At 30.0% G+C, this 25,015-nt stretch overlaps 1 protein-coding gene across 2 annotated transcripts; it reads right to left on the bottom strand.

Moving 5' to 3' along the window:
- Window positions 1–5,780: 5,780 nt before the first annotated feature.
- On the bottom strand, window positions 5,781–20,033 carry LOC111612425 (solute carrier family 43 member 3-like). 2 transcript variants are annotated; one of them, XM_023353636.1, is made up of 13 exons: window positions 20,011–20,033; window positions 15,908–16,009; window positions 11,378–11,523; window positions 11,243–11,289; window positions 11,089–11,165; window positions 10,920–11,012; window positions 10,640–10,844; window positions 10,500–10,574; window positions 10,224–10,421; window positions 10,043–10,147; window positions 6,528–6,723; window positions 6,318–6,438; window positions 5,781–6,031 (listed from the first exon to the last, which is right to left on the bottom strand). In XM_023353636.1, exons 3-13 carry the CDS (start codon window positions 11,485–11,487, stop codon window positions 5,927–5,929), a joined length of 1,332 nt encoding a protein of 443 aa, XP_023209404.1. In that variant the 5' UTR covers window positions 11,488–11,523; window positions 15,908–16,009; window positions 20,011–20,033; the 3' UTR covers window positions 5,781–5,926. The 2 variants fall into 2 exon arrangements, with proteins under 2 accessions (XP_023209404.1, XP_023209403.1); XM_023353635.1 differs by lacking the exons at window positions 15,908–16,009; window positions 20,011–20,033 and adding an exon at window positions 13,583–13,726.
- Between the last annotated feature and the right edge of the window lie 4,982 nt (window positions 20,034–25,015).

Raw genomic sequence — 25,015 nt, forward strand, 5'->3', positions numbered from 1 at the left:
ATGAATTCCATGTTGTACGAGTCACTTAGATTTTACAAATACGTGTGCCGGGCTGTGAACGGCTCACGTATTTGTAAAATCTAAGTGACTCGTACAACATGGAATTCATATAAAACGGAATTATCAACAGTGTTATAGGGGATCGACTTGTATTGTAGTAGAATACAAGTCGATCCCCTATATAATGTAAATATAGATATTTACATTATATAAAGGTGCCTCAGCAATTCGGGCTTGACTTTGTACCACGTAGATTTACTATTGTTTATATTAATACTTTTGTCTCCATATATATATATTAAACCACGATGATAGCGGTTAGGAATTTGGCTTATTTAAAATTATCTTTCTCTTTGATTCGAATGGCTGTAGTCTTCAGTATTTCAAAAATTGTTGTGTTAATCCAAGCTGCTAATAATTCTTAAACAAAATAGCCTCTCCACCATTTATTTGATATATTCTATGTAATCAAAACATCTTATTTATTTATTTTATACAATTGGGAAATGCCTGATATAAAAATATATCCACCTCCTTATTAAATTGTAATTAGCTTTAACATTTAAATTAAAAAAAAATTAAGTATTTTTGCATTAATTGCTATCAAAACTTTGCAAAAGGTTATGACCATTATTAAAATTTATACTGTAGAATAATAAATAACAATAAATTAATAATACTTACACATATATATATATATATTTTTCACATTAAATAGGCTAAGAAGATTGAAGTTTCAAATAAAAACTGATCTAATTATGATACATTTTGAATAAGCTTTTACTTTTTCTATGATTAAATCTTTTGTATACTTTGAAAGAGCATAAAATGTCAACCTATAAATGTCAATAAAGTCTATTCAGTTTTATTCAAATCTGTTTTAAAATATCACTAACAATCTGCAGATAAATTGCAGCTTATCAATCAAGCAATTTATGATATATGAAATAATTAACAAGGCATTCGCAGTCATGCCCATACGGGAGGGTCTAACTCATTATAGGATCGTCCCGCATGACAGGAGTGAGGAACGATGTCCCAATCCGTACTAATGATACAAACAATTCTTTTTTACATTCATTTGAAGAACTATAAAGAATATTACATGTAAAATATATACAAAATTCAAATAATTCTGGCAAATGCCTTTGTAGATGTCCACATTTCTAAGTTTTATTTAAATTAGTTTACAGTTCTTAATTACATGGCCACACGGTAAATTATCAGCTATTGCTGTGATAGAAAAGGCTTCGAATAATAATAATAATAAATGTTTCCTATTCCTTATCTATTCTTCCTATCTATCACAATGCGAAGCTGGTTTTTTACAAGAGTTAATTGGGGCCATAAGATTTCATCTACAATTATTATCATTTTATAAACTTTCGAATAAAAAAATGTAATCTTATAATAATTAATTTTGTTAATTTAATTAGTAATTAGTTACTTTTGTTAATAAATATATAACAGATAATTTTGTTAATCGATTGTTTATGAATAAGATTAAATTAATTCTATATTCTTTACTCACTTTTTATTTTCTCGCCTGTTATACAATACCAATATCGAGAAATGCCAAAAAAGTATGAGGAGTTTTCTTTCTATGTGTATAGATGTTAGTGGGGGTAACTAATTTGTTCGCCTAATTTAAAGCTTAATAACTCCTGTTCCTTTTGTTGGAAATTTCTGAAATTTTGTAGGGAGGTTTTCGTATTGGAAGAAAATGTTTCTAGAAATTTTCAAGAAAATCAGATCATTGGTTCGGGAGATATGGTTTCATTCTTTAATATCTCCCGAATCAATCTGAAGACAAAGGTAACTTTTATAACATGAAGCTAATAGGGAAAAAATGTATAAAATAAATATTATACTTAATAAAAAGGAAGGAAATAGAAAATAAAAATTAGATTAAAACAAATATAATATTGAATGTAACACAAAAAAGTTGGCAAGAGATCAAAAGAACCCTTGCCCAAAGCTCAAATAAGGAAATTAAGGAGGAACTCGAGGAGGTTAAGGGTCCATTAGGAAATCCAATCATTTTCAATTATAGTATGATATAAAATTTAAGTAATAACAAAAGCTTAAAAAGAATAATTTTGTTGTACAGTATTATGATAAAAATATCTATTTAAAAAAAATATTTAAGTTTAAAAAACTCCATGACACTAGCTGAAGGTTTTAAAATTGCGTGTGGCACCATCTGTTAGATTTTATTAAAAGTAACTTTTATATTATTAATTTATATAAAAATGCTTAATATTTCAGGGTAAAGACGTGTATTAGAAAATACTGTAAGTGCCAATAACGAGTAAAATTTCTGTATTATAAGTTCTACCTCGGACCTACCTCTGGTCGTGGGTTCACGCTTTGCCAACGGGGTATTTTCCGGGTCTGTAACCACGTAAATAGTGCCAATTTACCACAAAAGACCACCCGGGGGGTATTTTTTCCTGGGCAGATCGACCACGTTTAGCGTTGCCGTATACAATAAAACCAAACCAAAGAATAAAAATAAAGATTAAAGCTATACACTTTCTGTATATCTTATGGAGAAAAAAAAAGGCATTTGACCATAAGATCATTTTTTTTAAAATAAAAGATTGGTTTGGAGCCTCACCAAAAGAGGCCCCAAACCAATCTTTTATTAAAAAAAAATCTTTCCCTCGAGGAAAAATGTCTCAAGTCAACACTGTAAATGGGCCCATAATTCAAATTTACCTGGGCCCTAAGATCTTATAACACGCCACTGTTTAAATTAAGTGTTTATTTAAAGGGGGAAAAACAGATCTGAACCCCAAAATTGTCTTTTATGTAAAGAAAATAATTAAAAAAGTAATCTAAATTAAAATTTATTTTGGTAAGCGATGAAAAAATCTATTCTTATTTCTTTAATTGATTTTATTCAAATATTTTAATTGCTTTTAGAGAGAGTGGATGGTTTTATATTTGCATATGGAAATAATATAATGTTCTCAACTACAATAGTTAAACTAAGAATTGTAAATTAAGTAAATTTGAATAAGCCTGTGGCAAAAAGTATAAAAAACAAAGAAAATCGAACCGTCAAACGGATTAATAAAATTGAAACAGTCAAGCTGATTATCATTTATATATATATAAAAAAAGCACTTAAGAACAGGCGGTAGGATATTATTAAAAAATACAATATAACCTTTTGACATTTAATCTATAATTAAAGGTCAAAAATAGTATTAAGTTATTCATCTAATACGTTTAATTTCTATAAAAAGGAACGATAAATTCTTTTATTTCGTTTTGTAAATTACAAAAGAATTGACAGATTTTAGGTTGTGTGAGATCCTAAAAATATGTTAGGCCCTTTCTATAATACCTTTACATAATGTAAAGCTACTACTGGACTAAGCATGTATTTTTGTCTAGGATCTCAAAGCTCGAGGCCATATTCACAAGTCTCTGTGCTTAAACTGCCATTGCAGAAGAATTACTAAAGGCTCTTTAATTGTTTTTCTTCTCGTGTTAACAGCCATTTTGACGCAAACTTTATATAAAACTTTTTTCATATTATTGACAAAAATTATTATTGTGATTTTACGTAATGAAATATACTGGCCATCATTTATAAAATACTATAAAAATATGTTAACTATACGCTTTTTATTAACTAAAATTTTCGCCCAATTCCCAATTAAATGCTAAACCAAGAAGAATTTCTGTAATTAAGCTTCAAACAGGGTGAAAAAAATCGTGCTCCCCTCCACACATATAGGCTACTAACATAATATAGGAAAAAAAACCAAATTTTTCGCATTTCTCGACGTTTTAAGGTATTTTTATGTTTGGTCGCATAATACTGCACCAAGAATTTAACTTTTTAATGCATTTATATGAATAAAAAGCGTTTCTTTAAAATATTTTTCCTGTTTTTTTTTCAACTAAAGTACAGTAGACTCCCCTATAACACTGTAGATAATTCCGTGTTATATGAATTCCATGTTGTACGAGTCAGATTTTACAAATACGTGAGCCGTTCACAGCCCGGAACACGTATTTGTAAAATCTAAGTGACTCATACAACATGGAATTCATATAACACGGAATTATCTACAGTGTTATAGGGTGGATCTACTGTATCATTTTGGTGCAGAACTGCAAGAGGCATAATAAAGATTGCATCATCCATGCATAACATTAGCAAAAAGATATAAGAAACCAAAACATTAAAAATAGTTTTAAAAGTCAAAATTGTTCGCTATTTAAATTATTTTCGTAATTTGGTGTGATTTTTGCATATCATATACACATTATAAAGATGAGAACGCTTTTCGTTGACTGATAAAGAATGCCAGCTTGTTTCCGGGTGGTTGCATTATCCATTGGCATAAAAATCTGGAAAGTTTTCGATAATTAATGCTGAGTAAAATGTTTGTAAGTGTTGCTTCGAATGCTGAAGGATAGCCTCACGTGAAATTAGTACAGAGAGTGACCTATCGTCGGTTAACAATGGCGCATTTGTTCAAAAGAGACACGAACATGGTAACATTGAAAGAAAAGTGAGCATGAGTATCAGGATAGGATACTGAAGCTCTTAGCCTGCGATGACATACTGCTAGTTTTTCGAACTCACAGTGGAAAGAAAGAGCGTGCATTCGTAAATGCGAGTGCACGAACATCATCTGTCCTGTTTGCAACATGGATAAAATTAAAAGCCCCCAAGCACATCAATGGCTGAGTGGATAAAATCACTGAATATTGATAGTTGGTAGTAGTTTCGTGCCTACTGGTTGCCTACGTGAAGTTTTACAGGCTTTTTTTCATCTAATATATGTGTCAGACCTCCCGCGTGACATCCCCACTCGGCAGATCGCCCATCTGTTGCGTTTCGTATAAGAATAAAACCAAAACAAACTACAAGCCGTCCACGTAAAGTGCCATTATTGATGAGTGAAATGCGCAGACAGTGGCTTATCTGGGCTAAATAGCATGCAGACTGGAGCATTAACATGAAGATCCTGTCTTTGACTCCAAACTTAATCTACACAGATCGCACTGTAAAAAAAAAAAAAAAAAAAAACAGTATAGCCTTTCTCATCTTGCCCATTGGTGGCCTGGTGTATAAAACCAGTGAACATTAGTCATGGGTTCGCGGGTTGGCCTCGTAGAGTTTTTCGTGTTTTTTCACGTTTGTAACACCTAAATAGGGCCAATTTCCTCATAGAAAAGCCTCATGGCAGGCATCCTCCCTTCGGCAGATCGCCCACGTGTCGCATCGCTGTAAACAAATTAACCAGTCTTTATCACCTCGGCCATCTGGCCGACATTTATTAGATATCATAATTATTATTTTGTTGTAATAATATAATTTTATGATTTTTAATATTTGAATTTTTCAATATTGTTCTTTTTTGTACCAACAACAATTGGAAGCGAAAAATTAAGTTGCTTATTAAAGCGCCAACGGGTTAAGACACGAGGAAAACTGGTCTATTGGTGGGGAGGGGGGCAAATCCACGATCAGTGGTTGAGTAGTTTTTATTTATTTGGCTACCGGAGGACATAAACTCAGCTACACAGTTATATTAAAAGGTCATTATATGGAGTGCCGAATTAGTAGATATAAAAGTTATCGAATTGATACTAATGCCAGGGTGTACTCAATGTCCTTAACGAAAGTGCTGCCATCTAGCGAAAGAACGATCATTTTTCACTGCATTTTAAACGATAAAATAAGATTAATTAATTTAAATTTTGGCTATAAAAATGGTTTAATACTTAATATAATTTCAATACATGAATTATATAAAAAAACATATTAGAAATATTTAATATATAAAGAGATATACAAAGTGATTGGCACCGGTTTAACCACGATGAAATTAATATATTGTATTGTACAAAATGGCATTTACATGATAAATTTCACATTCATTCAAGGAGGAGCACTTCATGTCACTTCTTTTTTTATAAAATACTTCTGAAGTGGAGTAATTAGCAAGAGGAACGGATGGATGAAACAAAGGACGAGCATCCCCGCATTAAATATGTTAAACTGTAAGAAAAACCTTTTAATTAACATATTTTTACAAAAAATACATTATGCAAGTACAAGCAGATAAACATACACATACTGTGCATACATACACAGGACCAGCCAGAGCTATAGGCTCACTAGGCAATCATCTAGGGCACCCCTTTAACTGATGCTGGCTATTGTGCCAAAAACTCTTGGGCCGGCCCTGTATATACATACATTACCATATGGATTCACACGTACTGTACACTACATACATACACAAAACATTATAAAAATGATTACGATTATAAATAATACATACGGAAAGAGCATCTTCTGAGGATTTCGATTCCCAGATAAATAATGGGTACTGCAATAAAGTGAACATTCCAGCTATTGTGCTCATTATTCCGAGTAGTTTATTAAAATGTGTTGCAGGAAATCTGATACATATTAATGTTATTTAAGTTTAATATATTCTCAATTGATGATATTTATTAAAATTAATTTACTAGAAACATATATATGTTACCTGATTCGAAGGTAAGCAGTTGCAACTGCAACAAGCAGAGAACGAAGAATGGTTATGAAGACAACTGAAATGTATACGGCGTTAACCGTGTTAAAGAATCTACAAATCTGTATAGCACCTTGATTAACGGTAGTAAGGAGCAATGGCCAGAATCCTGATTGATAGACTTTTAATTTTCTTAGATCTGGATCGTCTTCTGTGAATTATACGAAGTTCAGTTTAATTTTTAAATTTATTTAACTACTTCTTCGAAGTTTTTTTCTTATTTTAAGGAAAGACATGAGTTTAAGAGTATTATGCACCCAAATATTTATAATTTTTTCCGTTGTTCTAGATTAAAATTGTGTCGCAATGTACCGTACACGTGCGACACAATACGAAAGCTAAACCTAAAACTTTGGCTTTTAATGTCAGAAATGTGTAGATAAGGAATAAATGTTTTTAATGAAGGAAAAAATCGGCGACATTGATATAAAAACGGCTGAAATTTTTCTTCAAAAGTAGCCCATTAGAGAGAAATCACAGGATTTGGAAACACTATATCTTCCAAATCATTCATAATTGTGGAAGATAGTAATCCTCATAGTTGAAACTATTGTCTTCAATCTATCCTCAAACGAATATTTTTTATATAATCTGCAGCAAAATTAATGACCGGAGTTCGAAATAAAGGAATTTTACCAAAATATTTTGAAATTTGCTCGTTATACGACGTAAAAAATCCCATATATTTGTACATTGAATTTGAAAGAGATTGTCAATTAGATCAAGGAAGAATTTGGAATTGAAGAATTTCCTGCGGTTAGTTCAGGAAGGGATAGCAAATGCTATTTAGCTTGACATTAGGACACAGAAAGGCCTCCGATGTGGAAAGTGCCATCGCTATATTTTGTTTGAGTGAACCGTAACAGAAAACACCGATGTATCAATTCACAGAATCATCCGAGTTCAACAGGTTGCCACCACGATCTTAGGAAAAATATTCATCAATGGTAAACCATTAAACGTAGTTTATGGAAATCAGGATAACACCATCTATTACTTATATTCACAATATATTCGGTCAGTCACAATGATTGGATTATGTTAACCGGATATCAAGGCAGTAAAGATTGTTTGCATCACTGTATGATCCGGGTTCGTGTCCGGATCGGGATCATCAGGAATTTTTCTTAGTTGTTTGTCCTGCATTTGTCGGATCCCACCGGCCATCCTTCATGGCGGACCTGGTCAAACCCATAATGGCATTGATTAAAGACCCTCTTTGTACACATATAGAGGAGAGCTAAAAGAACTATTTTCCACCATCCAGAAACAAATGGAAACCTCGCTACAGAATTCTGCCCCTTCCTGTACCATTGGCAAACGACTAACACAAGCAAATTTGCATACACAGCAACCATTAACGTCTTGCCTTTAGCAGCTCAAATCAGCAGCTGCTTGAAACAAAGTTGTACGGTGAGTTTTGCAGTTATCTTGGTACGTAACTCTTTGTTAGTGCCCACCAGTGGCCAAGCGGTATTCGTTCCCTAAACACTGGGAGTTTGGTCGTGGGTTCGCTCGGACGGGCTGGCCAAGTGGAGTTTTCCGAGTTTTCTCCACGTCTGTAACGCCTAAATAGGGGCCAGTTTCCCTTAAAAAGACCTCCCGGAAGGCACCCCCAAGTGTTGCGTTGCCATAACTTAAACAAACAACAAAAAAACTCTTTTTTAATGTTTATTTTGGTCTCATCTACTATATAAAGAAGGAAGTTTGTTCATTTGTTCTTTATATATTTAGATACGGTTTGAACAAATGCAATGAAACTTTTCAGAGATAATTCTATCATCTAGGATGAGGTCAACGACTACTTTTCGTCGAATTAACCTCAACCCCTCGTCCACAAGAGGTCCCCTTTCTATCTGGCCAGCGAGATGATGGCATTCAAAAAGGAAAATTAATATAGCGCAAAATGTTTATAGGGATTTTCAAGGGTGCAAAGTTTAAATATTTTTTCTATTTTTCACGAAATTTGATTGGATGGCCTATTACTATTTCATATTCGACTGTGAATGATACATTAACGTTAGAAAAATTTGGATGTTTTGAATCATCTTCTCGTGCAGGAAAGTCAACAGTTATTTTCTGTTGAAAAACATGAATTCCTGTCTATCTGACCAATGAAATTGCACCATTTGTACCAAGTATCGCATTCTTAGAAAGCACAAAACATGTAATCTAGGAGGGTTTTCCAGGATGTCGAGCGTAAATCTTTGCTCCGTTTGCTTCTAAATGTTACTGCTTTTATTTTTGTTGAATGAATTTAAATAAGATTTTTATTGTTTTGTTACATTTNGGTCTTAAAGTAGAACTTGTAATTAAACTGTATATAATAATACTCCTTTATTTACATAATATTCAAATTACACACCTTTTTAAGGAACTTCTATACAAGCTTATTGACTTGTAATGAAATTACTATCTTAATGAATTAAATTAAAATAATAATAATAATAACTTTTCGGTTGAATTAGCGCATTAAATATTCTAAAATATTGCCGAAATTAGCTTTAAGAAAAGAGATCAACGATGCGAAACAGAGCTTTTATATATCAGTATGTTTTTCCTTGTGTTAATTTACAGTTTGTGTGTTTAAGATTACAAACAAACAAACAAAATAAAAAGCCTCCAAAGTAAAAATATTGTCACAATTAAATACAATTCAGTGTTGAATCAATTAAGATATTTTCTAATTAAACACTTTATAGATTTATTACTTCACACTACAAAAAGTGATTTTTCTATTCTCGGTTAAAGATTTGTGTTAATTTTCGAGCTTACAAAAGATGACGAATTAAAAAATAAAAATAGGACATTTTTTAAAATTGGATAATAAATACCTAATTTACTCACACCAATCAAAATAGTGTAAGATTTTTTTTATGCTTTATTATTATTAATTAATCAAATAATTATAAAATTTAAATATAAAGCATATAAAATTTAATCATTAACGCTAATCATTAACATAATGATTTATAAAAAAAATAATAATAATAAGTGATAACAATAGAATAATTCCTGTTAAGCAATATTTTATTTTTATTGTCTTTTTTATATAGCATAAAATATATATATATATATATTAATGTTTGAGGAGTATTTATAGTGTTGAAAGGGAAATAAAAAGCAATAATCTTAGATAGAAATCAATGATATAGTATTTATAGTGTGTTTATAATATATTTATAACTTATAAATTATAAAAGTTATCCTCCTTTTGTATTATTATATTTAAGTACAAGTTGTTTGTTTTCGAGCTCGTCGCCATTTTATCGCGTGACGCGTTGGCACGCGACAATAAAAGACTAATTATAACACTAATATATGTTATAAGTTCCCTTTAATTCAGTTAAAAATTGCACGGGAATATTAATAAGTATTTAAGCAATGGTTTAGCCATAATTTATAATTAAAATAAATTTAAAACAGTTTTTAATTTAGTAAAAATGAAAAAATGTTTATTAAAACTTTACCTTTAATAGCTCTATTAGTTCTTAAATCCATTAACATTCCTCCAACTGGTGCTAGTATTAAGGCAAATAACTGAGCCAAGCCATAAACTTGAGTGTACCAACCAGCTGAAATCAATCGTTATGATTAATCTATATTTTTTTAAAAATGAAAATGGGAAATAAATGGATAAAAAATTTTTACCATTTTTTACATTATTTGTTATTCTTTCCAGCCAAAGATTGAGTGATCCAGCATAATTAATTGTCGCCATCAGTAACCAAGAAAACCAATAAAGATGTATGAAAAATGAAAATGATAACAAGGAATCTTTGAGAGCAGGATCATCAGATGTAGTATTTGTGGAAGAGTTTTCACTTATTTCACTGGAATTTGTGCTGTCTGAATAGAAAAAAAAAGCATTAGAAGATAGTTTTATTTAATTATTTTCAAAGGTAAGTGGTAAAATATATTATCAACCCGTAGATAATGTCCAATCTCTGCTTGTGTCTTGCACTGTTTCGTTAGACAATTTGCGAATGTTGTTAGGAGAACCTGCATGAATTAGTAAATTAAGCTTGAAAATATTAATATATAAAACTCTGTTGAACATTATATACTTGGTAAAACTGAAAATTTTCCAAAATATTCTGGGTATATGGTAGATATTTCACTTATTCCTTTAAACAATAACTTTCTTTCTTCTCCATATTCTGGTATCCTTTTACAAGGAAAGATGAATAGAGTTGCTGGAAACATGAAACCACTAGCAATAACTAGAATGGCACATACCCATTCCCATCTACATCCTGCATCAAATACATACTAGAAGAAGTAAAAGAAATACTTTTAAATCATGCTAATTATAAGAAAAATTTGTTTACACTAATAAATTATCACCTTCATTATTATAAAAACTGCAGCAGAAGCACTGAAGGCTCCACTATACAATGTTATGATAGTGGAACGTTGTTTTGGAAAAAGATTAGCTACCTTTAAATAAATAAAGATATATTTTATGTTTTATTGAAGAGAATTAACCTTTTAATGCAAGATTAACTATACTTACTTGAAGATTGGCTATCCTTAAAGGAACAGCAGCTAAACACATTAAAATTAGAGCAGGAAATAGAAAGTATGGCATCTCTGCGTTAAAATTATAAATATAAATATTATATTTTGTGTTTAATCTATAAATTTTAAAGCATTCAACTAAAAGTTACCTGAGCTAGTAATTGAAAGCAGTACAGCACCTGTTGTGATAAAAGCACTGAAAAGTTTTAAAAAAATTCAAATTTAAACAATAATTCTTGCTTAAATTTCATCAAGAAAAGCTTATTTTTCTCTAATAAACTTACTTTAACAATAAACGAACGGGTCTTAGACCCCATTTATCAATAAGAAAACCCCAAATAACTGCACTCAAACCTACACAAAAAGAGCCTATAGTAAAAGCTAAATTCAGCATTTTATCTTGAGCTGTACAATTCAAATCTTCTTTTATCTAAAAAATATATAAAATAATTAATTTAAAAATGTATTCTTTTTTTTTTAAATATTAACAAAATTATTTCATTTATATTCATTAAAATTCAAATGGTTAGTAAATTTTTACAGGAAGTACAGGATTGTATCATGTAATAACAAATGATTTACATCTCAAGGTCTGTAGTTATAGATTTATTCTTTAAAATCTAAAAATAACTTTTAAAAAATATACATTTTTATTAATATAAAAATTGGATAATAATACACAAGTAAATACAGAATATATTCTTCATTCGTCCTTAAGGTTTTAAGAAAGACAAAAAAGGACCTCAACCCAAAACATTTGAAGGAAATTTATAAACTAAACAATAGAATAACTTACTTAATTTTTATTTTATATAATTTTTTCCTGAATATTTTATTATTTACATAAATTAAATATATATAATTTTCGTTCTATAACCCTGAAATCTCATGTGTATCCTAAGAGGATAACTGAAACTAATCTTAAGAAAATGATCTTGAATTTTTTTTTTTTTTTATATTCAACTAATTAAATAGAAGAAAAAAATACAGTTAAAACGCGAGATATTTTAATGGATTTTTCGATGATATTTTTTTTTTCCACACTTCAAACGTCATAAGTGAGAAAATTCGACTGAAAACGTTAATAGCTGCCAGTGACACACATTATGGCATTTATGACTCAATGCTCTGTTTAACTGTAGAAAATCCCTTCTAAATTATTAAGTTTCAACAAGAAAAATAAACTTTTCCTGTCAAAAATAACATAAATATATAACTTCATTTTAACTTCTATATGTTTATAAACACCAGAAATTGTAACAAACAATATAACAAGCCCAAGCAAGCATATTTATGAATAGGTCAAGGTATATAATAGTAAATTTCTCTAATAATTATTAAATATTTTGTTATTTTAATTATATATATAACTTATATCATTTACTAAGTTTAACCTTGTTCCTGTTTATGGGAAATTATACACAAGTAACAATGACAAAAACACAAGCAAATATCAAGAATTCCACTTGTCATTAAGCTACTTTCTCAAATGCACTCTTCTATAAAAGAAATTTCGAACCGGTAGTTTAAAGAAAATACTTCAACCGTTAAAAATAATATCTTAGATAAGAAAGAAAGAAAAAAAATATATATCAAATAAAATAAAATCTACTGAAGCACACGTGTAATTTACTGTGTAACAAGTTAACGTTGTCGATTGGCACAGATACCAATCTATACAAATCCTATAATTTGATTGCATTGTTTAGAAAAATTCTAACTAAAATTGCATTCATTATAAATACTTTAAATAGAGTTATTGATAGGAGGAAGTACATTTTAAAATATAATAATACATTAAAAGCTTGTGTTTTTTTCTCCTACTTTTACAAGAATGTTATGGTCTTAAAGTAGAACTTGTAATTAAACTGTATATAATAATACTCCTTTATTTACATAATATTCAAATTACACACCTTTTTAAGGAACTTCTATACAAGCTTATTGACTTGTAATGAAATTACTATCTTAATGAATTAAATTAAAAATTAAAAATTAATATTATAAGAAATTAAATCTATATAAAAGAATTCTTATAAATTTCTTTAACCATTCTTGCTGTAATTTCAGTAAAATTAAGTTTTTTAATTACAACTTTTACATAAAGAAAATAAGAAAAATTGTTAAATTTAAACACGATTCTTCTATTGATTTTAACCGGATCAATATATACAAAATCAAGTTTACATTTCCGTTATCCCACTGATTTATTCCTGTATGTTTAGTTCGAACATTAATATAAAAAAAGCATTATTAATCGACAGAACTCAAGCATTAAATGTTTTAAAATTGTAACCAGTTTTATATATAAATATATATATATAATTTTTTCTTTAAACGAACAGCCCATTTTAAGTCTGTTCGATACATTTGGAAGTTTAAATTACTATTATAAATTTAAAATTATGCGAAAAATAACTATCGAAATATCTATAGAATGAAGAAACATACCGTTAAAAACTATTATTATTACAGTAAATTCGACTTACCTGCAAGACAGTAACATTATAAGTTCGAGTTTGATTTTTACATAAATGACTATAAACTCCGTGTTTTTTTAACATATAATTGAGTGCGGCCCATCCTAGAATGTTACCACTGAAGATAAAAGTTTCTAAAAGACCGTAGACCAGCATATAAACTCTATTGCACCCATTCGTCATGGTTCATACACGAGGTATGAATGAGTTACTAAACTTTTTATACCAGTCACTTGGAGCGCTGTTGTACTTTCGTTCTAATTTTTTCCCCTTCCCCCTCCCCCCTCTCCCTCGCTTACCTTTTCTCTTATTTCATTCCAAAGTCTTTCAGATAATTATGTGTACAAATTAGATTTTAAGGCGGTTTAGAGGGAGGCCTACCTACAAATCCCCAGGATACTCGTATTAAACATTATTGTATGTATTATATTTTTTAAATAATAGTGTTTTTTTCCCTTAATACACCAGAAATACAATAATCTGTAATGTATGTTTATGAAGCCTTTATAAATGCCAAGACTGCTGATAGAACTTGGAAGTATATTAATTAATAGGGTGGCTCAAAAGTACATTAACCGTATCTTGTTTTTATGTGTTTTAGATATATTTGTGAATATGAATCGTGAACTGAATTTATAACAGCCTTTTCAACAAGTTTAGGCCTCTTATTTTTATTTGGAGTAAGAAGGACTTTTTCTTATACATTACAGTTTAGGATCATAACTAGTTTAAATCCGGTCCTAATTCTCTATATTTAAAATATATCACTATTATTATTATCCTTATAATAACCGTTCCACTTCATTTGTTATTTGGCTTTCTGTATTATATATATTTTAAATATCATTTCTAAAATTATATATTTATAAAAGGGATATTTACTCTTATAAATACTTATTTTTTAATGAGTTTTTAATAATGAAATTTAATTTTTATTAAAAGTTAACAAATGATAAACTATTGACTTCTAATACTTATAACTATTAGGTCTAAATTATAAATATCTAAATTTATATATCAATAAATTAAATATTTAATAAGTAGCGTGACGTGATCCAAAAGTCGGTTAACCGAAGGAACCACTTACATTCCATCAAAGGGTACGAGTTTGCTGCCATATCGATCAGCGGCGCGTTATAGCTTCATGGGATACAGGCAGATTTGAATTAGGGATCTCACGTAAAGTGTTGGCTACAGACGTTCTTATAGATTTTCTTATAAAAAAATTGATTTGGGGGCCCTTTTTATTCGTAGGAAAAGCGCTGATATCGGCTAGTTTGTGCTAAACTTTAGAGGCTTTAGTTTTATTAGTACACTATTACGATTTGTTAGACGTTATTCCTGTATATTCCATTTTGTAATGGTAAAGTTTAAAATAACGTTGTTTTGTCAAAATGAATGCAACTCATATAGGCCCTATACATTTACATACTTTATATTGGTCACTTTCAATTACTGGCATGGATTGGAAGGAGAAATAGACATAGAAAGATGAAATGATGCAGTCAAAATATATTACCAGATAAAAAATAATAATAATATTTCATGTCCTGTGAAGTTCCTTAGACTTAGATCAACTAAGAATCCTTTGATAGTAGGATTCTTTGATACTTTAATTCTTTGATACCATAGGATTTTAGTTTCCATTTAAATAAGAGTGATTTTTAAATTTTATTAATTACATACCGTATTTATTATTTTTAAAAAAATAGATAAAATCATAAAATTTCTAAAAATTAACCTTAAAATCATAAAAAATAATTATTATGCCTTTTTGTCCTTTTTTAACACTATTTATAATTTATTTTGTATACTAGTACATTCTATATATTAACAGGACTTATTATACTGGAATTATGGATGCAGATATTTAGTCTTACAGTTTAAAAATAATGTTCTTTATTAAGTTCACCTGTGAACTTAATTAATAGGGTGGCCCAAAAGTACATTAACCGTATCTTGTTTTTATGTGTTTTAGATATATTTGTGAATATGAATCGTGAACTGAATTTATAACAACCTTTTGAACATGCTAAACAAGCTACAGTTTAGGGCCTCTTATTTTTTTATTAAAAATAATGTTCTTTATTAAGTTCACCTGTGAACTTAATAAAGAACATTATTTTTAAACTGTAAGACTAAATATCTGCATCCATAATTCCAGTATAATAAGTCCTGTTAATATATAGAATGTACTAGTAGTCTATACAAAATAAATTATAAATAGTCATAAAAAATAAATTGTTTTAACAAAAAGTTTTTATAGTTTTCATGAGAGCTAATTCTATGTAATTGTATATTAGCCTATATCTTTGTAATAAAAAAAATAGATACCTTTTTTTTAATTGATTTTTATAGATGTAAGAGCGAAGCAATCGTCAATATCGATGTCAACAATTGAGCATTTGCCCTTTAGGTTAATGACTGATCATTTACCTGAAAATTATGTAAAGAAAGATTAAATTATTTATTATTTTTTAAATGTGTATTGCACTTTATATCAATACATTTGATTGAAATAATATAATATAGAGCAACACTTACGATTCTTTCAAAAGATGAAGAATTATGGATGAGGAAGATTCATCCAAGATTCGTGGATGGCTAACGTGGTTTATAGCAAGGCTTCCTAACGGGAGTCGGTATTGACCCCTGAATTAGTGCAAATTAATGAAAGTTTGTAATATTTTCTCATAAAAGATTAGTTTGGAGCTCTATGCTGGTGGGGGCCTCGTGAAACTGCCCTTTTAGCCCATAGGATAACGAGGCATTGTATACGCGAATATATTTTGCATGAACGGAGTCGTAGTACTAATGACGAGTTTTCGACAGTCCTTTTGTCCCTTTCGATATTTAAAAATATGTAAAAACATAATTATTGCAGAATTAAAATTATAAAATGGACTCATTCGGTGCAAAATTGGCACTGTTAGTTTGGGGACGCCTCCTTTCTGAGGGTACAGGGTCATCATATTTCTATATTTTCTATAGAAAGGGCTGCTCAGCATTCTCTTTGAAATTCAAAATGCAGATAGAAACGTTATGCAGCCCTAGACTGTAGCAAAGTATATTTTAAACAAAGAAACTCTACCATCTCTACACTCGATTAATTGTTGTCTACACATCTTAATTAAAGGAATGTGTAGTGTAGATACTACATAGTTTAGAAGCATGCAGTATGCTTAATGTATACTGCATGCTTCTAAACTTTATACTTGTTAAGTGTTTGTGTATGATATAGAAGCATGGAGAAGTATCAATATATTCTCTCGTCTAGTTTATGACCTATGCACCTTCTAGAATGAATATTTGAAGAATAATTTTAACTTAAAAAACAATTCAAATGACAATTCTACGTCTCTTTTCGTGTTATATACAGTTTTTAACCTCAAATTAATGATTGTATATATACATGTAAGAGGCAGCATTTTTTATTTATTCATAAATCAATAATATTACCATAAATATGTCAAATATAGTAATGAAACTGGAACATAGACGAGTTCAATAGTTGACAATATCATTGTTCGTTAAATAGTATAATTTTATCAATAAATTATTCCATATTTGTGACACTTACACGGTCCAAAATCCTTACTTTTATTTAGAACAAGAGCAATAAAGCATTAATTTTATGGAGATTATGAAGTTAGCATACTATATTGTATTAATTCGAATATAAGACACACTTTTCTTCATGTTTCCTAATTAAAAATTGAGATACCTCTTAAATTCTATATATATTTTTATCCCTTTTTAAAATCTGCATATAAATCTTACAGAATTTTTTGTATATTTTACATTTTACGTTAATTATACTTTATTTTATGTACATTATCCATGTCTTTTACTCTTTAATAAAACATTTTGATTTACGTAAATAAAGAAAACACAATTATAAAATAAATAAATAAATTCGGAGCTCTTCCGTATCCAAGATTCTGAGAAGAAAAGCCCCGAAATTCACTGTTCCTTACCTATTTTCTATTTATATAAATATAATACGTCTGCCAGAAAAACTCTGGTCTTATAAATAAATAAATTTAAAATTTTGTGAGTATCGTGTCAAAGGTTAGACTTTTAGTTCTATTAACACTCCACAAATTTCAAATTTTTCTATCCAAATATATAAACCTGAACGACCTTTCTTGGACATGCTACGAATTATATTATTATAATTTAATATCTAACTTCAATTTTCTAATCTTATTACAAAGTCGAAAATATCTTTTATATAATTATATAATTTTCTAAGTATTTTCCTGTTTCCTTTTCTCGTATTATAAAATTAACTTAATAGTGTCAAGGTTCAGCGTATCCATAATATGAGATAAAAACAAACAACGTATTTTAATTTGCTTCTATAATGCTAAATATTATGTTGATTTTATTTATAAAATAGGTAAAAAAAAAAACAGTCAAAGATTTTATAGTATTATTTTTTCCCTACAAATCCCTAAATCTTCACCGAATCCGGGGAAAAAAATCTCCAACTCTTCCCCTGCTCTCGGATATTTCTGCGATATGCGGTATGAAAAGGGCCCTACGAACTTTAAATTTAAATCCCTGATTAAAATTAGTACTGTATATCTGTTTATTACAGAATGGGTCAAAGTTTAGTCTTTCAGGTAAAAAAAAAAAATAATGGGTTAATAAGAATAATATTTCTTTATTCAATCTAAACCTATCTCATTCAAGGCTGGGCTGAACATAGAAATCATAGGGTACTACAGGGTAATTAAAATGTTTTTTTTTTTATGTTTATTCTTTCTTTGGAAGATAGAATTTGTAATATTAAATTACAGGAAAATATTTTAATATGTTTCAAGTTACATGAAATTATATTTCACAATAAAACAGAACTGATAATTAGGAGCAAACTTACGAAGTCGAAAATATTTTCTATGAATGATTTCTTCAATTAATTGCTAAGATTTACGACATTTTAACAGATTTTATGCTAAATACTTTGTATTTATGTCAAAATATTATACAGTGGGTGATCGGTTAACGAACATAATCCGTTCTAAGAGTTTGTTCGTTATCCGAATTGTTCGTTAACCGATTATCGATTTACCATAGGTTTTTATGGGAATTTGATTAATTCGTTCCGGAGACTCCAAAAGTAAAATATATATACTTTTTTTTACTACGTTTATTTATATGTAATAGTAAAAATACATATATATGTAGTCTTGCATTTTTATTAGTCATATTTTTTTCGCTTGTGGGGGTTAAAGAATCTGTCTAATGTCGATTGCTTTTCTCTTTTCATCAGGATTTTTCAGAAGTAATTAATAGTATTGTAATTGTAGAGATCGCCAACTCCATTAACCTTATTCTAGTTTGGATGCCACTTGGATGATCGTTGTTCTGACATTCTCTCACTTCTTCAAAAGATCTTTAGTAGCAGATGTCGACATTGGTCCTCCCTCGTCTTCCTCTTTTTCAAAAGAAAACACATCTCGCTGAATTTCTTGGTATTCTTCATTTGAGAGTTCTTGGAGTCCTTCTGTCGTCAGATCAGTTTCAGGATCCATTATGGTTTTCATGACTCTATTAGCAGCTTGAGACTTCCTGATATATCTTTCATAGCTAAGGTTGTGCCTATTGTAGACCTGTTCAAGCCATTCTGCCTAGCAATATTAGACATCTTGTGCCCACTTTCTACGTTGGCTATTATCTCTTGCTTGGTTTCTACGGTGAGCGCAGTTCTTGACACTCCTCTTTTTAGGTTCCATATTATCAGTTTCTTTTTTAAATAAAAAAAATTTTAGAAAAGCACTTACAAAAATTCAGAGAACAGAAATCAACTAGCCCACAAAAAATTATTTAAATGCAAGGCCCGGATGAAATTTGAAATTTGGTATTAAAATGTTAACAAATATCCGATGAGACAGTTTCACCTTTCATAAATAAACCCGATGCAAAACTTAACAAGTGCCAGTCCAACAGTCTGGCGAACACTATAAAAAATTATTTGTCGGAAAGGTAAACAAAAAGCTGGAATTACAAGGAAGAGTTTCAAAATTTGGAGGAATACTATCCGATCGGTATCGGGTTGACGTCGATGTTGACATCTCCCGCGCTCCGAAAGGTTTCGAATTGTTACCTGAAGACAAGGGAAAATCAATCGGTTTTCGTTATTTTCCTTCGCTTATTTTTATATTTGTTCAGTAAAGTGTTCGTTAACCGAACAAATTCATTGTCCGGTTCATAAAAATCTTTCCCGAAAGTGTTCGTTATCCGATTTGTTCGCTATCCGAACTGTTCGTTAACCGAACACCCACTGTAATTTTATTTGAAAATTTTTCCACAAAAGTCATTATATTTTAAACTAATTGATATAAAAATTAAACAAATTAACAATATAAAATATATTTTATTGTAAATTTTTATAATGGATTTAGATAACAGTAAAATCCTAAAGTTGGTACCTCTATATCCGGACACTCCTCTTAGTTCGCATCTTCATGCCTGGAGCCTTCTGAGTTGGCACCTTTATGCCTGGAGCCTTCTGAGTTGGCACCTCCATGCCTGGCTTATCTGAGTTAGTACTGTACTGTACTTCTATTCGTGCATCCCTCGAAATTAGACTTTTTAAAATTGGAACCTGCAAAAACCTAATGTCTAACTTAGGTTTTGTTATATTTGTAACTATTCTCTCTTCAAATTTCAATAGTTTAAACAATGTTTTTATTAATATTTTATATAAAATAACAACTTTATTTTCTCAGAGAATAGTTTTACACATGGTTCAGTATAATTATCTTATCACATTTCTTTATCTCTAAACTTTAACACACTCCAATAAGTCTCGATTCCACACTCGAAGAGAGAAACTTTTGAGAATTAGAAGAAAATATTTAATTCTTTTTTTATTTATTGTCTACATTTAGATGTAAAATTATTATAGGCTAGCCTCTAGAATAGGTTCCGCTTCCGATATGTCATGAACAATTCGTAACATGAAGAACTTATTGTGCCTTCAGGCTACAAATTGCATGATAGAAATAATAAATACAATGTATTGTTATCATGATTTCTATTGTTGGTCAGTCATTTCCTTGTATAGTACATTAATGTTTCATTTAATAGAACGTAATTCTGAAAAGAACAATTAAAGTTTCAGCTCTATTTTCATTTTAAATAACTCGTTTAATATTATAAATAACGTTTAAACTTAGTGACGTTTCTAGGCATAAGCAACAGATCTTTTAAGGGCCTCAGACAAACGCAAATATAAAATCGGGGCCGAGTTTTACCGGATTTAGAATTGTGGCCCTAAGCTGTAAATCATATAAGAGGTCCTTTCCGTTTACCAAATAATAATAAATTTAAAAGTGTAAGGCCTTAAACTGGGCTTTTGTGAAACAGGTTACGGATTAGGGCTTTATAAGGATATAGACGTACCCGGTATCGACGACATGGGTGGAAAGTAACTAGTCATTCAGAAATCGCTATAACTTTTGTAATAATAAGGCAATCGTAATAAAATGTATATGTACATCAATTGATGGAATTTGGTAATTCTTACATCGGTAGTATAGGCAGCTACCAAGAAGGGCTGCACGCGCAATGACAAAACAGATGGCCGTCCGTTTATGTGTTCAGGAGCGAACGTAGATTGCTGCATGCTATGAGGTATAAAAATCAGTTGTTGCTGTGCAGAGATGGTGGTGTACGATGAAGGAAAGTCATGCCACAACCAGTCTGGAAACAATCAAGAATTGTCATTCGAAGCTAGAATGGCCATGTTCAATTGTAGGCACAGAAGTGGACGTTCATCTATGTCACGATCCAAGGAAAACGTGCCGTTAGTAGATGGCGCCGGTACCTATTGAATTTAAAAATGTGCATCCGTATTTGTATTTAATGATGTAAGGGACAAACAATTTTCATCATTTTTGCTTTAGAAATATAGAAATTATTGCGATTTCAAAATGCCTAGTTACTTTCCACCCATTTTACAGTACAGTAAGTTTCTTAAGAGCCATAGCTTTGAAGATATGAGGTGGCTAAGCCCCTTAGCTTAGTCAGTAATGATCATATGCAGAATATATAATATATGCTTTCGCTTTCATCGTGTAAACTTAGATTTCTGTTACTTATTTTTACATTTAAACTGTAGCAAATAGGCCTACTGCTGGATGAAAAAAAAGAAAAATACCAGTCACATTTTTTTCATTTTGGTCCTCTATCCACCAGTGATTTATTTCTGACTACAGAACTGGCCGAGAGAGCCATGCCACTTACTTTATAAAGTCCAAGTGTAAAAATTCTATTACATTTTTAAATAAAAAACAGAAAAAATAAAAAGTTTTTCCCTTAATTCACAAGAAATGAAATGGAACGAATAATTTCTAATAAATATTTTTAAGGCCCCCACGAGATATGAGCAAAATAGCTCCGCTCTCCCTTGTGATCGGACCATTATGTCTAGAATCCAAGATCTTGTATTATATCAAGTATTCGTATCACACAACACAAGTTTACGTTATGTAAACTTACGTAAAAGGGGCTTTCATGCCGCCCAGGCCTCGAATAGTAATGATTGTGCGGTTTTATATAAAAAGGTAATTATTAATTATTGAATATAAAGTACTGTGTTAATAGAGTACAGGAAATCCTTGTTAGTTACATATACCTTAATATGACAAATGCCACGTAACTGATGTAATTTATTAAGAAAACGGAGTACGGCCATGTATACAGAAAGGGCTATTTTCGTTAATTAATAATTAATAATAATAATAATATAAATAAACTGCAAGGAAACAGCAGGTTCCCAGCGAGAACCTCACAGGTCTCCAGATAAGTTTTATAAGCAGGATTCCTTGAAATGTAGCCCAAATTATTTTTAAAGTAGTAAGTCGCGCAAACGTAGTATCCTAGAATCCTATAAATATCTCAATGTAATCCCGAAACCCAGCCACATTTTATGAAATAAGAGAAAAAAAGAGGTAGTCCATGGATAGGGTGACACCCGAAAATGTGTTACTGTAAAAGCAATGCCATATTGACCAGATTAGAGTTGTTCTTATAGAGGCACTTGGATGTAAACGAACAAATTAACATAGGCATATCACAGTTCGGGCAGAATTTCCACTTCGAATTACGAACTAACCGAATTACTTAACGTGTAAATCTCTACATCCCAGGCAGGGACAAAAGTACAGTTACGAACTAACGGGATTTCGAACTATCCGAGTTCGAATTAACGAGGATTTCCTGTATACTTAGAGGATATAGAATTAAATATGTCACTTATGTGTATATATTTATATACAGCACCTGAAAGATGAGAAGAGATCCTACTCACAAGTATAGGGCCCAATCTTTGTGAAATCTATTAAAAAAATATACGAATAAAACAAATTTTTAAATAGAAATGTTCGCTTATGTATTTATCTTTTCGTCCTTTTATGTATAAAGGACAAAATTTTGGAGGTTCTTATATATTTAGGACATGTGCCGAATGACCCTGCTGTTCCTCCTCTATGCGGGTCTGTATGTAACTTATATTTTTTATAATGAAAGAAAAAACATAATGTGAATTTTAATTAAAATTATAGATCTAATCTAGATCTTTTTATAGAGACAATGCCTTTCTATAGCTTTAAAATGAACGTTAAACATTATTATAGGCCCTAAATAATCACTCTTGCACGTAAATAATGATATTTCTATACAAAAGAAAATGATAATTTATCTTTTTTTTTTTTTTATGTAAAGGAAACAATAATAATGTGTTCTTTAAATGAATTTATATTATTTAAATTATATTATATGGTTAATGCGTGAGGAATTTGTGGATTTTTATTATTGATTTAAATACCAATTCATGGTAATTATAGTTTATAAACTGCATCAGTTATGCAATTAATAACGTAAATAATATAATGGTTCGACATTTCAACACTTTATGCAATTTATTAATTACATACATCTGTTAAAATGTTGCATTTAAGCTATGTAAAAAGCCATCAGCTAAGTAAACCATGTGAACAGTTTCATATATTCGGCTAATTTATTCAATAAATAGCTTAAACTGTTGTATAATTTACACTAGCAAATAAGCCCGGTGTTGCCCAGGCAAAAAAGTAAGTACAAACATTAAGATTCTTAGATTATTTCGTACTTCTAATTCTATTATATTACAGTAGGTATTTGATATATATAAATAACTACAAAGGTTAGCTTACGTAAGAGTTTATCACACCGAGTGTCCAATCTAACACATTTTAAAATTCTTTAAATTGTGTACAGTAGAGGAATAAAGAAAAGCATTTACTGTCAACTTCCACACAGGAAAATGCTATGTGCTACCTGTCTCAGTAATGATATATTATATTCACTTGTGTCAATGATGCGTCTATTTTGCGCTATATCATTGTCGAAGTAATTAAGTGAATATAATATATATTTTTAAAAATTATATAATTTTTTATAAGAATTGTAAAAATTTAGTTTATTATTTTCTTAAACTTTTTGCCAATAGATGGCTCTATGTGTAAGCCAGCAAATCGAATGTAGATAGGAATTAATTGATTTACATAAATTCAATAGATATTTTGGGGGTAAGATTAGGACATTATCTAAGTTAGAAGTATGTAAATGTAACTGCCGAGTTTCGTAGCAATTGGTCGAACGTTCTAGGAGTGTATAGCGAACAAACAAACAAACATCCACATGTTTATATACAAATATAGTATTAATAGCAGAAATTGCATTTACATTAGCAGTTTATGCAATTAATGCTACTAAACTGCGACTATTTAATAGTTTATTTAGTTAATTGAATAAACTATGCGTCGTGGCGCGCTGTACTGTAGCTTCATGGAGCCCGAGAAAATTTGAAGTAGGAGGACTCATGTACTGTATAGTGTTGGCTTCAGACTTTTTCTTCGGGGAATTTTTTACGGAAATATTTTCTTATAAAAGATTGATTTGAGGCCCTCTGTCCGGGAACTGCAGACAATTGCCTTTTTGCCCATAGGATAACTCACCACTGATTATGCAACAAATAAATAGCATAAGCTGTTGCTTTATCTTCATAATAAATAGCAGAAAGACCCATAAGGTATTTTAAAAGGGCCTCTTATGGCCTACAAAGCAGGAAAAGTTAATCAATGAATGATGACAAGTATAAAAGGATAAAATTAATCGATGAAAACTGGTTTAACGTTTATTTATTTGTTTTTAATTTTAAACTATAAATAAGTATTTTATGGTCTAATTGCGCTTGGTAGTTGAATTTGAAAAATTCTCATTTGTAATTCTTAAAATTATATAATATCGAGTGACGATATGCTAATTTTTTTTTAATTTTTACTTTCCTGGCTGTTATACATAACAGAGAGAAAGTATGGTGATCCGTCAAAAAAATGACTCCCAAAATTTTTACATTTTTGGACTGGGGACACCTTGAAACGTCGAGAA

This window comes from Centruroides sculpturatus, unplaced genomic scaffold (genome assembly GCF_000671375.1).
Source record: "Centruroides sculpturatus isolate CEXI.00-Female unplaced genomic scaffold, Cexi_2.0 scaffold1710, whole genome shotgun sequence".
Lineage (NCBI taxonomy): Eukaryota > Metazoa > Arthropoda > Arachnida > Scorpiones > Buthidae > Centruroides > Centruroides sculpturatus.

Coding starts and splice junctions, on each gene's coding strand:
- LOC111612425 (XM_023353635.1), bottom strand. CDS start 13,657: ATGTTAAAAAAACACGGAGTTTATAGTCATTTATGTAAAAATCAAACT. Junction 6,724..10,042: donor AACTAATAGAGCTATTAAAG/GTAAAGTTTTAA, acceptor TATAATTCACAG/AAGACGATCCAGATCTAAGA. Junction 6,032..6,317: donor CCTCAGAAGATGCTCTTTCC/GTATGTATTATT, acceptor TTTTTCTTACAG/TTTAACATATTTAATGCGGG.